The 14,766-nt window shown below is 40.1% G+C and overlaps 1 protein-coding gene across 1 annotated transcript in view; it reads right to left on the bottom strand.

The window, feature by feature from the left end:
• Window positions 1–14,766, bottom strand: part of LOC138669634 (complement receptor type 1-like) — a 139,949-nt gene that overhangs the window by 39,296 nt on the left and 85,887 nt on the right. The window contains exons 12-16 of the mRNA XM_069756282.1: window positions 10,742–10,821; window positions 8,503–8,682; window positions 4,594–4,773; window positions 4,242–4,427; window positions 1,454–1,550 (exon numbers count right to left, since the gene is read on the bottom strand). Coding sequence (XP_069612383.1) covers window positions 1,454–1,550; window positions 4,242–4,427; window positions 4,594–4,773; window positions 8,503–8,682; window positions 10,742–10,821 — 723 coding nt within the window. The remainder of the gene's footprint in view (window positions 1–1,453; window positions 1,551–4,241; window positions 4,428–4,593; window positions 4,774–8,502; window positions 8,683–10,741; window positions 10,822–14,766) is intronic.

The raw sequence follows: 14,766 nt of genomic DNA, 5'->3' as shown, positions 1-14,766 counted from the left end.
AAGGAACTAAATCTTGGAGTTCATAGAAGGACCCCATGTAACATTCAGGATTTGAAGAGTGTTTGTGTGAAAAGAATAGGCCAAAATCCCACCTGAACAATGCATGCAATTTGTTTCTTCGAACGGCAGGCATCTTGAGCTGTCATCACCAACAATGGCTTTTGCATAAAGTATTAATTAAATTTCAGTTAGCGTGTTAAAAAAAAAATTCCGGTCATTTCTCATTATTACACATAACTGAATGTATGGACAGCTATGGTTTGATTTCTTTGGCTGTGTGGATTGCATAGATTGTTACTGAGAATTCTGTGTCAATAGCACCTTTAGAAATATATTTACTTAGAAAATTGGTGATGTGTTTAACACTTATTTCACTAGCTGTAGACAGATATATAGATAAATATATATATAGATAGATAAATGGATGGATAGATGGATGATAGAAAGAAAGATAGATAGATAGATAGATAGATAGATAGATAGATAGATAGAAAAAATTGAGCACAGAGCAGCACCTAAATAATGGTAATAGGTGCAGAGCTTCACAGGTACATACTGTATAATAGAAAAATTAAAGAAGCAGCACACCATCATTTTAGTGCAAAAAAAAGCTATTTTAATAGCCCATTTGTGCGCGACGTTTCGGCTCTATGTGTGAGCCTGAATGAAGTGAGGGTGAGGCGGCAGGCCTGGGTGTTAATTTTGTGTTATATCAAGTAAGTTATGGCGCATGCACTTGTACTTTGACTATGGATACTCTGTTTAATTAATATGCACTAATGCGCACTGTGTCACTTTATTCTAAATGAGTGACTTGTATCCATGTTTCCTCTCCACTTGGAGTTTGACCCCTTTTGGGACTCGGAACATGGTAATGGTGACTCCTATGTATTCAATGTGCTCTCACATTATTTACTGGAGCATAGTAATGGCAATCTATTGTACTAAATTTTTTTAGTTGTTAATAATGCCATACTTTGATTCACAAAATCCCCTTGTTACCTGCTTTGGTAGTGCTACTCTGGATTAATGTATTTTGCATAATTTTAATACTAATAAAATGTTAACTTTTTGGTAAATATACTCTTGACCCTTCTTTTGTGGTTTTTCATACCCAATTAGGGCTTGTTGTGTGGTACTGATATTTAGAGTTTTTTTCTTATTGCCTAATCTCTTGATATCCGCTTTGGGAAAATTTGTGTTTAACCCCTTATATAAACTAAGCAGCAAGTAGTAACTAACTTTTTTTGCACAGAAAACCAGGGAATATCCTTTTAATGTATTTTAAATCACCAGAACGATTGAAATTACCCTTCTGATAACTATTACAATTAGGAAAGTATTAATTATTCTAAAACATTTTTTTATTCGCTGAAACCTTGCAAACCGGTATATTGTAAATGAATATTTCATTGTGTAACAAAAGGCATCTAAATGTATTAGTTTTACTTACCCAATGTCACAAATATACGTTATACGGGTACCAAATGAAAGTGATCCAGCAATAATTCTTCCATTAGGCGTAGGTTCTGGTTCTACGCATAATTTTGCTGAATGAGATAAAAAAAACAAAAATTTTTCAAAAACTGAATCTAAAACTAATCTACAAGATTGGAATATAATTCCCACAACACATTTATACACTAATTAAATTCTATTTATGTGGGGCATGTGCAAACAATAGACACAATGGGTAATTGATTTATACTCAAGTTTCATACTCAGGTCTAAATCTATAGTTTTCTTGAGAAAAATGTGATAAATTTATTAAGATGCAGGCTTTTTAATCACTTTGTCACAACTCTCTGAAGCTGACACTCGTACACTTGGCTTGAGAGAATCACTGAGAGTGGAAGAAGAAGCTGCGCGCATGCGCAAGGTAAGTATAGCGTTAGCGATGATGTCAGCATTTATAAGTTATGCTTTCATGACCACAGGAGTGTGATAACATGCGAAGTGGTCAGACTAGTCTGGGGACACTAAGGCCCCATCAACTAGCTGTAGCAGGACATGGTGTTGCAAAGCCCACCTATCAAATTGATCAAAATTTACACTGTGTTTATGAAGGCAATTTAGCCAGAAATGTATTCCAAAAGTAACATTTTTGGCACTGGCACACCCCAGTTGTAACATGCTCCTAATTTTTTATGTTTACCCCTCTTACTGAATTACTGCTTACTCCAGTGGTCCTGTTTATTAAGACTGACGTACACAATGTATTTATACAGTGTGTGCAGAATTATTAGGCAAGTTGTATTTGAGGATTATTGTTATTATTGATCAACATCTATGTTCTCAATCAACCCAAAAGACTCATAAATATCAAAGCTTAATATTTTTGGAAGTTGGAGTGGTTTTTTTTTTTAGATTTGGCTATCTTAAGAGGATATCTTTGTGCAGGTAACTATTACTGTGCAGAATTATTAGGCAACTTAATAAAAATCAAATATATTCCCATCTCACTTGTTTATTTTCACCAGGTAAACCAATATAACTGCACAAAATTTAGAAATAAACATTTCTGACATGCAAAAACAAAACCCCTAAAAATTAGTGACCAATATGTATTGTATCATACAATTATTAGGTTCTGTAGAAGGACGTAGATCTGGGTATTTATTATGATGGAATATAGGCTGAACTGGATGGACAAATGTCTTTTTTCGGCCTTACTAACTATGTTACTATGTTACTATGTAATATAGCCACCTTTCTTTATGATGACACTCAACAGCCTTCCATCCATAGATTCTGCCAGCTGCTTGATCTGGTTACGATCAACATTGCGTGCAGCAGCCACCATAGCCTCCCAGACACTGTTCCGAGAAGTGCACTGTTTTCCCTCCCTGAAGATCTCACATTTTATGAGGGACCACAGGTTCTCTATGGGGTTCATATCAGATGAACAAGGGGGCCATGTCATTATTTTTTCTTCTTTGAGACCTTTTTGGGCCAGCCACGCTGTGGAGTAGTTGGAGGCATGTGATGGAGCATTGTCCTGCATGAAAATCATGTTTTTCTTGAATGATACCGACTCCTTCCTGTACCACTGCTTGAAGAAGTTGTTTTTCAGAAACTGGCAGTAGGTCTGGGAGTGGAGCTTCACTCCATCCTCAACCCGAAAAGGTCCCACAAGTTCAACTTTGATAATACCAGCCCATACCAGTACCCCACCTCCACCTTGCTGGTGTCTGAGTCGGAGTGGAGCTCTCTGCCCTTTACTGATCCAGCCTCTGGCCCATCCATCTGGCCTATCAAGATGCCCCCCCGAGGAAGCACTGTTAGCGAAACGCACGTCGGGGCCTCTTTCACATCTGGCATATAGGTTGGTATTACCTCCATTGTTTGATTATTATCTCTCCTGGCATACTTGCTTTTGGGTCAGAGATCTTCTGTGGTAATGTTGCCTGCATGTAGTATAAGTTACACTGGTGGTGGCTCCATATATCTTATCATACCGACTGAACTTATATATTTTGCTCATTTATTAGACGCCGGTATAGTTGAATGCAGCGGCGGCGGGGGGGGGGGTGAGTCGGGGTGGGGAGTCAGCGCTGGCGAGCGGCCCACGACTGCCACCGGCCCTTCTGGCATTTGCTAGAACTGTCTGATGGCCAGTCCGGCCCTGCCTGGAATTAATACTTGAGGGGTCTGGCTACCATACATTATGCCACCCCATGGCATAATCATGGGAGTAGAACTAGAATAACATTCCCTCCTATAGGCCATTCATGGCTTTGCCCACTAATCTCCAGATGGATTCCAGTGCCTGTAAAGGATATCTATATTATTCAGCGATGAGTCTCGCTTTTGTCCTGGATCCAATCATAGCCGATGATTAATCTGGAGACTACATAGACAACGCCATGGAGAGCCCTTCAAGAGTGAATTTCATAAAACTCCTACTCCAGGGTGTGGTGTGGCATAATGTACAATAACTGAGTAACTGGACCATTATTGTTTATATTAAAGGTATACTAACAACTCGACGGTACATTGATTTGGTCTAGGAAACAGTAGTATGGCCATTTTCCAACACAACAAGGTCTATTCTGGAATGGGGCCCTACACATGCCGCTGTGAGATGAGAGATGGCCACACAGCCATGAATATCTGTATTCATATTTTTAAGAGGTAAAATTAGTGCCAAGCAAGTGTGAATGTAAAGACAGGAAAAACTCAGCGTTTCGTACATTTTTTAAACCACTTCAGTACATAGTAACAGATAAATGTATACATACGTGTACAAAATTCAGTAGAAGGTGACCACGTAAACCCAGAACATGTGACAGTAGCTACTGCACCAGGAGCAAGCTCATAACCTTCTTTACATTTATACTTTAGTTGGGTGCCTTCAAGGAATCTTGATTCATTAGTAGGCTCCACTATTTCTGCATATTTGAAGCGAGGACGAAACTGGCAAACACCTAAAAGAGAAGGAATAACTAACATGTAAATATATTGCAATCAATAATGATAACCATTACCAAACAGGGGTAGAGCTGGTAAAACAGTTGGCTGCTACATGAATATCTGCCATCTCACATTTATTAAATATTGAATGTATTTGTAAAATACAGAATATCTACTTACCAACACACTTTGGTAGTTCAGGTTCCCATTTACTACTTTGATTACATTTCACAACATCAGATCCAATCAATACATATTGTGGTCTGCAAGAAAACCTCACAGCAGAATTCATAAGGTATGGGCCCGAATATCCCGACACTTTGTATGCGTTGTACACATAGGGATCAGTACACTGAACAGCTAAGAATACAAACAAATGGAAGGGGAACATTTAGCGCTATGCACTACTGAAGGTGTCTTTAAAATCTACCATAAAGTATATCTAATACATACACAAAATAAATATATGCCAGTCAAATAAGTATTTTTTTTTTTTAATTTTCTTGTTATATCTCATATGTGTTCCAACAGCCCATTTTCACATATGTATGTTAATAATCAGTAAAAGGGGAAAGAATGGATGGGACTAGGGATGAGCGAAACCGAAATGGAAAGTTCTGAGTTCGTACCAAACACCTAGTGCCCAGTACCGAACATCAACAATTTACTTTATATCTGGCTCCCTGTTTGGGTTCGCCAGTCTAATAAAGTGTGTTTAAAGGCACAGAGCAGCCACTCAACAAGCTTTAAGACTGTGGGCACTTCTAGAACCATCACAGCCATGCCAATTATTGGCATGGCTGTGATTGGCTGGTGCAGCACGTGACCTGCCGCCATTATTCGCTCATTATTCTAAGAATAGGATGCAGCTGGAGTGAGGGATAGATTCTGACTATGCACTCTGCAAACAAAATGCTGTGTGTATGCGTGCTATGTGTGCTATTTCTGTGGTAACAGCCATTGTGTGTACTCTGCACCCCCCACCTGCTGGAAGTATTGTGCCTTTAGGATGCTGTGTGTACTCTGTCCCCTCCGCCTGTGGGAGTACTGTCTTTTAAGCCACTGTGTGTTTTGAAGTACTCTGAGAAATAAATAATTGGCATTAACAGTATTGTTGCCATTTCTATACCCCAAACATAATTTTTCAGGCCTGGTCTGTTTTTTTGTACTACTTATGCAAATCAATATATCAAAGTAGCCTTATTAATAATCTTTATTGTAAGGTCATAAAAACAGACAGGTAAAAACTGATTAGTAACAGTGGGGGATGTGCAGCAGTAGGGTGAGAATGCCAAAAGTGTGAGTAGACCGACCGCACTTTCTGACTGGATGAGGAGACAGTGGAGAACATGGAGTAGGAGGAGAAGGCAACATGAAAAAAATAAAACAAAACCAGTGTAGGCTACCTCCTCTTCCTACACCACGTACTCCTATACCTCAACATCCTCCTCCATTTGGACCTCCATTATTTTTTTTTATTCTAAGCTCTTTTAAGTCTGTTCCCTAACTAAAACGATCCCCCCACTAAAACAGGGTTGCATACCTTACAAATTTGAACAACCTCTCTTCAAACCGTATTTACAATATATATATATACAGTGTGTATATACAGTGGGGCAAAAAAGTATTTAGTCAGTCAGCAATAGTGCAAGTTCCACCACTTAAAAAGATGAGAGGCGTCTGTAATTTACATCATAGGTACACCTCAACTATGGGAGACAAACTGAGAAAAAAAAATCCAGAAAATCACATTGTCTGGTTTTTTAGCAATTTATTTGCATATTATGGTGGAAAATAAGTATTTGGTCAGAAACAAACAATCAAGATTTCTGGCTCTCACAGACCTGTAACTTCTTCTTTAAGAGTCTCCTCTTTCCTCCACTCATTACCTGTAGTAATGGCACCTGTTTAAACTTGTTATCAGTATAAAAAGACACCTGTGCACACCCTCAAACAGTCTGACTCCAAACTCCAGTATGGTGAAGACCAAAGAGCTGTCAAAGGACACCAGAAACAAAATTGTAGCCCTGCACCAGGCTGGGAAGACTGAATCTGCAATAGCCAACCAGCTTGGAGTGAAGAAATCAACAGTGGGAGCAATAATTAGAAAATGGAAGACATACAAGACCACTGATAATCTCCCTCGATCTGGGGCTCCACGCAAAATCCCACCCCGTGGGGTCAGAATGATCACAAGAACGGTGAGCAAAAATCCCAGAACCACGCGGGGGGACCTAGTGAATGAACTGCAGAGAGCTGGGACCAATGTAACAAGGCCTACCATAAGTAACACACTACGCCACCATGGACTCAGATCCTGCAGTGCCAGACGTGTCCCACTGCTTAAGCCAGTACATGTCCGGGCCCGTCTGAAGTTTGCTAGAGAGCATTTGGATGATCCAGAGGAGTTTTGGGAGAATGTCCTATGGTCTGATGAAACCAAACTGGAACTGTTTGGTAGAAACACAACTTGTCGTGTTTGGAGGAAAAAGAATACTGAGTTGCATCCATCAAACACCATACCTACTGTAAAGCATGGTGGTGGAAACATCATGCTTTGGGGCTGTTTCTCTGCAAAGGGGCCAGGACGACTGATCCGGGTACATGAAAGAATGAATGGGGCCATGTATCGTGAGATTTTGAGTGCAAACCTCCTTCCATCAGCAAGGGCATTGAAGATGAAACGTGGCATGGTCTTTCAACATGACAATGATCCAAAGCACACCGCCAGGGCAACGAAGGAGTGGCTTCGTAAGAAGCATTTCAAGGTCCTGGAGTGGCCTAGCCAGATCTCAACCCTATAGAAAACCTTTGGAGGGAGTTGAAAGTCCGTGTTGCCAAGCGAAAAGCCAAAAACATCACTGCTCTAGAGGAGATCTGCATGGAGGAATGGGCCAACATACCAACAACAGTGTGTGGCAACCTTGTGAAGACTTACAGAAAACGTTTGACCTCTGTCATTGCCAACAAAGGATATATTACAAAGTATTGAGATGAAATTTTGTTTCTGACCAAATACTTATTTTCCACCATAATATGCAAATAAAATGTTAAAAAAACAGACAATGTGATTTTCTGGATTTTTTTTTCTCAGTTTGTCTCCCATAGTTGAGGTCTACCTATGATGTAAATTACAGACACCTCTCATCTTTTTAAGTGGTGGAACCTGCACTATTGCTGACTGACTAAATACTTTTTTGCCCCACTGTATATATATCTATATCTATATCTATATATATGTATATATATACTAGATTGTGGCCCGATTCTAACGCATCGGGTATTCTAGAATATGCATGTTCCCGTATTATATGGACAATGATGATTCCAGAATTCGCAGCAGACTGTGCCCGTCGCTGATTGGTCGAGGCAACCTTTATGACATCATCGTCGCCATGGCAACCATTATGACATCTACGTCGATACTGTGCCCGTTGCTGATTGGTCGAGGCGAATTCGCGGCAGACTGTGCCTGTCGCTGATTGGTCGAGGCAACCTTTGACATCATCGTCGCCATGCTGTGCCCGTCACTGCCCGATTCCAGAATTCGCGGCAGACTGTGCCCGTCGCTGATTGGTCGAGGCAACCTTTATGACATCATCGTCGCCATAGCAACCATTATGACATCTACGTCGATACTGTGCCCGTTGCTGATTGGTCGAGGCCTGGCGGCCTCGACCAATCAGATGCGGGATGTCTACGTCCTTTATGACATCATCGTCGCTGTGCCCATTCGCTGATTGGTCGAGGCCTGGTGGCCTCGACCAATCAGAGATGCAGGATTTCCAGGACAGACAGACAGACAGACAGATGGAAAAACCCTTAGACAATTATATATATAGATATATATATATATACACACTGTATATATATAAAGGTTAATAACATACATCTTAGCATAGCTATAAGTTGGAGCATCACACAATATCTATGCCGTGACCTGGTTATCTAGCTATGAAAAGTTGGCCTTTATAAAATTATTTTATCGTCTATATTTCCAGTTTACCACTGCTCACAGATGGCGTATGTAATGTATGCTATTCAAAGAAGTAAGTTATTCTAGATACAATATTGTAAAACATATCTTACATTTGCACTCCGGGGCATCAGAACTCCACGTTCCGTCCTCTTTACAGAAAATGTTATGGTCTCCTATAATTTGCAGATTTCCACTGCATACATATCTCACAGAATCGAGGTAGGAGTATTCCTCTTTCTCTGGATAATAATGCCCATTGAAAATGGCAAATGGTGGTTCACAGAGCTGCACTGAAAGTGATAGAAGTAAATAATATGTGGATTAAAACTGTAAGGAAAAGATTTTAGAAACTTAACACTAGAGAGAAGATTGTGACTTTCTCTGTTCAGTATACAGAACGTGCCACCCAATTTCCAAGGTGCAGAACATGGTGGAATACATTACACGTTATGTATAGAACTGAAGTTGCCTTATTTTATCCTTTAACAACAAGAATGAATAATATTAATAGTTTTTTTTTTTAAAGTGTTATTCCAAATTAGCCATTTGTGTCCTAAGGATCAATACCTACAGTATCTCAAGACTGGGTGTCCGCTGTTTCGGGAATTCTTATAGAATCGAATGGAGGAAGCTGTTCACGCGCCTGTCCATTCATTCTTGTTTTGATCAGGTAGATGGAGGACACTCCTTTTCAAGATAGATTCAGGTTTTACCATTGAGACACACACCTATCAGACCCTTGGCTATGTCCTACATTTCTGAAATGGGAAAAGCCCTATAGGCCTCAGGCGCATGGCAGAGAAGGGTGCACTGTACCTATACGGAAGTATACAGAGTACCAATTGTTCTGTAGGATAAATTCAGAGGCACTTTGCGGCAGAGCAGTCATTAATATGTTAAAGCCAGTATTCTGTTGCTAAAAAGCACTTTAAATAGCCAGAAAATTCTTGAACAATGCAGAGTTGAGACTCTTGGTGTTTTCATAACAGTTTCAAGCAATTCTGCCAAAACGGGCAGAGTTGGGGTGGGACGGGACATGATTATACCCAGTAAGTGCCATGCAGCTCTTAATGCATTTGGCTCACCTTATTCCTGCATGCCCCTCTTTAAAAATGGCATAAGAAATGCCAGTCTTAATAAATCCTGGCAATATGATGCCTTTTCTCCTCTAGAAACTAGATTTCAAAAGGCATAATACCTTAAAAAATAGGTAAATTGAGCTTACAGCACTATTTTCCCGTCAGAATCAACAGAATCTTATTAAAGGGAATCTGTCAGCAGGTTTTTGCTATGTAATCTGAAGACACCATGAGGCAGGGTTTAAAAAATTGAATTCAATGATGCGTCACTTATTAGGCTGTGTGTTGTTGCTTACAATGAAGGTTTTATCATCTTGTGATTATCATTGCTGTGACTAGCTGGTAAATGCTAAGTTGTCTGACTCCGCCCCCTCCTGTGATAAGAAGCTTACTGTCAATACACTATGTACACAGGGAGAATGGTGTGGGCAGGATCAGATTTCTCAGCTTTGCTTTATGCTGCATCTAAGAACTCTGATTGTGTCACAACTGCAGAGTAAACTAAGTGATATACCGTTGGATTTAGGGACTATTTGCCTACATCATGCTGCTGTCAGATGAGGTAGAAAAACACTGCTGACAGAATCCCATTAAGTCTGTGCCTGACTTATGAGGCATACCACGATAAAATTAAAGATTGCGACAGCTGCCATATTACGTCTTTGAACAATGGAAATGTTATACAGAGTTGTAATAAGTCTCTGGGAATGAGTGGTTAAGCTATATTCAACATGCTATGATTGTTGCCTCAGGGTCTTGGAAAAAAATATGAATTTTTCCTGTCATTTCTTTCAAAACTCCACTGCGGCACTGCTGAAATAGAACTGGGAATACATCATAAAAGAAATGTTATGTATTGTGACAGATAGCAGACTGCAGATAAGACAAAGAAAACACACTGATCATTTATAGTAAAGAGTCTTTTTTGGGTGGTTGGGGAAATTTCAGATAAACCCCTTGAGGCAGGGTTCACACAATGCATTCTCAATTAATTTATTTGCTGTGATTTTCCAAAAAATTTCCACATTTTTGGAAAATCACAGTAAAAAAAGAAACTCATTGTGCACATATTGTGTGAAGAAGGCTTTATTATGCTAACAAGTAAACTTCAAGTATTTCTTGTCGTTTTGAAAATGCCACCTTATGCCATTATAGTTCTCTGCTTTTATTTTTTGATGGACTGCACCATTACGTGTGTATCAGTTTTCTTACATTTCTTACTTTTCCTGTTTGTTATCAAATGTTGCGTTACCTTTTAATTAGATATTACCTTCGCACACAGGAACGGAATTGCTCCATGCCCCATTTGCCTGACAATCTCTGTAATTTCTTTTCGTTGTCATTATATATCTGAAATCGAAAAAACAAGAAAGATTCTTTATCACAGCTTCATACAAGCTTATATCCAAAAGTAATGACGCTAAGCATAAAATTAACTGTATTTAACACTTTGTCTGCCAAGGAAGTATTTCATGCATCCTTGCAAGGTAGCAACGCTGGAGAGCCAGGGTCGTGTGAGATATGTCCTACCAATTGTGATATTTCAGACTGGATTGCAGCTACAAAAGTGTGATTCAAAATTAGATCAGAATCCAACCCGAGAAATCCAGAATTAAGTTAAGAGCTCCGGGTTTCTGCCGCTGACACTTCCGACTGGGTCATGACTCCAGTGGTTCAAAATTGCAGCTTCAATATTAACCTAGTTGTACCAGGGTAGTGGGACTAATAAGGTACTAATAAGGTGATAGAGTAGACAAAAGGAGTGGAACACTAGGGGTTAATGAGGATTTGGGCGGCTGGGATATGCAAGGAAAGCAGGGAGCTGAGTAGGAATAACAAATGTGCTAATAATATTAAATGTCTGATGGCAAATGCTAGAAGTCTAGCAAGCAAAATTAACGAACTGGAGACTCTTATGATGGTCACAGAATACACTACACTACACTACATTTAGAAAGGACAGGAAAGATAAAAAAAGGTGGAGGGATGTGCATCTTTATAAAATCCAAATTAAAACCTGTGTTAAATGAAGACATTGGAGGGAGTTACAGCAATGTAGAGTCACTATAGGTAAATGTACTTTGGGATGGCAATTATTGAAAACTGCTAATCGGATTTTGTTACAAGCCTCCTAATATAGCTGAACAGGTAGAAGATGAAAATCTTCATCAAATTAAAAAGGCAGCAAAGAGTAATAGGGTTCTTATAATGGGGGATTTTAACTATCCAGACATTCGATGGTTGTGATAAAAAAAGCTGATTTCAACAAAATTACGGGAAGAGCTTAATTGTGTAAACTGGGACCTTGTCATGGTAACTGGTAATACCGAACATAAATGGGGCATTTTAAGGGAATATTATTAGAATCCTGCAGAAAACTTATAACCTCTGGTAATAAAATGTCAAGAAATAAAAAGAAACCATTATGGATAAATAAGACAGTACAAAGTTTAATAAGACAAAAACAAAGGCCATTCAAAATCTTGAAAGCCGAGAACACTGAAGTAGCATTTCAGGAGTATAAAGATCTAAATAAGAAAAGTAAAAAAGAAATCAAGCTAGCAATGTTATCCATAGAGAAACAAATCACCAGCGACATTAAAATAACTCCCCCAAATTGTTATAAACACAACAATGCCAAAAAGAAAAAAACATGGTGTTAGCCCCTTAAAAGATGACAATAGCAAGATAATTATAGAAAACAAGGATAAGGCTGAGAAACAGCCACTTTTTACAGGGCTCATTCAACAAGGCAAAAATCAAAGTTCACCACCTGATATAACTAGTTTAACACAAAAAGAACTGCATCTACATCTGAGCAATTTAAACATTGACAAATCCCCCGGCCCAGAAGGCATTCATCCACGGATACTGAGTGAATTGAGCTCAATAATTGACAGACCACTGTATCTCATATTCTTAGACTCTCTTGTACTAGGTGTGGTGCCACAAAATTGGAGGGTGGCTCAAGTGGTACCTATATTTAATACAGGCAAGAAGGTGGACCCAGGCAACGGTAAGCCTTGTATCAGAGGTGCGCAAAATTTTTGAGGGCATTATAAGATATGACCTGCAGAAATATATTGTAGATCATACAGTATAGACCAAAAGTTTGGACACACCTTCTCATTTAAAGATTTTCCTGTATTTTCATGACTACGAAAATTGTACATTCACGCTGAAGGCATCAAAACTATGAATTAACACATGTGGAATTATATACTTAACAAAAAAGTGTGAAACAACTAAAATTATGTCTTATATTCTAGGTTCTTCCAAGTAGCCACCTTTTGCTTTGATGACTGCTTTGCACACACTTGGCATTCCCTTGATGAGCTTCAAGAGGTAGTCACCGTGAATGGTCTTTGTTGTGAATTCTGTTGTCGGGCTCCCTCCTGTGGTCATGAATGGTACTTCGGCTGGTTCTGTCCATGGACTTCCTCTGGTGGGTGTTTCTGAGTTTCACAGGTGACTAGGTTAATTCGTTAGCTGCTGCTCTATTTAACTCCACTTAGATCTTTGCTCTATGCCACCTGTCAATGTTCCAGTATTGGTCTAGTTCACTCCTGGATCGTTCTTGTGACCTGTCTTCCCATCAGAAGCTAAGTTCCAGCTTGTATTTCTTTGGTTTTCTATTTTTCTGCCCAGCTTGCTATTTAATTTGTTGTCTTGCTTGCTGGAAGCTCTGGGACGCAGAGGGAGCGCCTCCGCACCGTGAGTCGGTGCGGAGGGTCTTTTTGCGCCCTCTGCGTGGTCTTTTTGTAGGTTTTTGTGCTGACCGGAAAGTAACCTTTCCTATCCTCAGTCTGTTCAGTAAGTCGGGCCTCACTTTGCTAAATCTATTTAATCTCTGTGTTTGTATTTTCATCTTTACTCACCGTCATTATATGTGGGGGGCTGCCTTTTCCTTTGGGGAATTTCTCTGAGGCAAGGTAGGCTTTATTTTTCTATCTTCAGGGCTAGCTAGTTTCTTAGGCTGTGCCGAGTTGCATAGGGAGCGTTAGGCGCAATCCACGGCTATTTCTAGTGTGTTTGATAGGTTTAGGGATTGCGGTCAGCAGAGTTCCCACGTCCCAGAGCTCGTCCTTATTATCAGTAACTATCAGGTCATTCCGTGTGCTCTTAACCACCAGGTCCATTATTGTCCTGACCACCAGGTCATAACAGTACAGGTGGCCTAAAGTACTAATGCAGCTCAATAGAGGGATAAGAGAAGTTCTGAGACCATTTTTTTTTCTTTGCAGTGTGTTTTGTCTCTATTTTCCCCTTTACCTCTGGGTGGTTCAGGACACTGGTGTAAACATGGACATTCAAGGTCTGTCCTCTTGGATGGATAATCTCACTACAAGGATACAAAACATTCAAGATTTTGTGGTTCAGAATCCGATGTCAGAGCCTAGGATTCCAATTCCTGATTTGTTTTTTGGTGATAGATCTAAGTTCTTGAATTTCAAAAATAATTGTAAATTGTTTCTTGCCTTGAAACCTCGCTCCTCAGGTGACCCTGTTCAACAAGTAAAGATCATTATTTCTTTGTTACGTGGTAACCCTCAAGACTGGGCATTTTCCCTTGCGCCAGGAGATCCGGCATTGCGTGATGTTGATGCGTTTTTCCTGGCGCTTGGATTGCTTTATGACGAACCTAATTCAGTGGATCAGGGAGAGAAAATCTTGCTGGCTCTGTGTCAGGGTCAGGATGAAGCGGAGATATATTGTCAGAAGTTTAGAAAGTGGTCTGTGCTCACTCAGTGGAATGAATGTGCCCTGGCAGCAATCTTCAGAAAGGGTCTCTCTGAAGCCCTTAAGGATGTCATGGTGGGGTTTCCCAAGCCTGCTGGTCTGAATGAGTCTATGTCCTTGGCCATTCAGATCGATCGACGCTTGCGTGAGCGTAAAGCTGTGCACCATTTGGCAGTACTATCTGAGCATGGGCCTGAGCCTATGCAATGTGATAGGACTTTGACCAGAGCTGAACGGCAAGAACACAGACGTCGGAATGGGCTATGTTTTTACTGTGGTGATTCCACTCATGCTATCTCTGATTGTCCTAAGCGCACTAAGCGGTTCGCTAGGTCTGCCACCATTGGTACGGTACAGTCTAAATTTCTATTGTCTGTTACTCTGATTTGCTCTTTCTCATCCTATTCTGTTATGGCATTTGTGGATTCAGGCGCTGCCCTGAATTTGATGGACTTGGAGTATGCTAGGCGCTGTAGTTTTTTCTTGGAGCCCTTGCAGTATCCTATTCCATTGAGAGGAATTGATGCTACGGCTTTGGCCAAGAATAAGCCTCAG

The sequence above is a fragment of the Ranitomeya imitator genome, chromosome 3 (genome assembly GCF_032444005.1).
Source record: "Ranitomeya imitator isolate aRanImi1 chromosome 3, aRanImi1.pri, whole genome shotgun sequence".
In the NCBI taxonomy this organism is placed as follows: Eukaryota; Metazoa; Chordata; class Amphibia; order Anura; family Dendrobatidae; genus Ranitomeya; species Ranitomeya imitator.
This window is presented reverse-complemented; position numbering and strand designations above follow the sequence as displayed.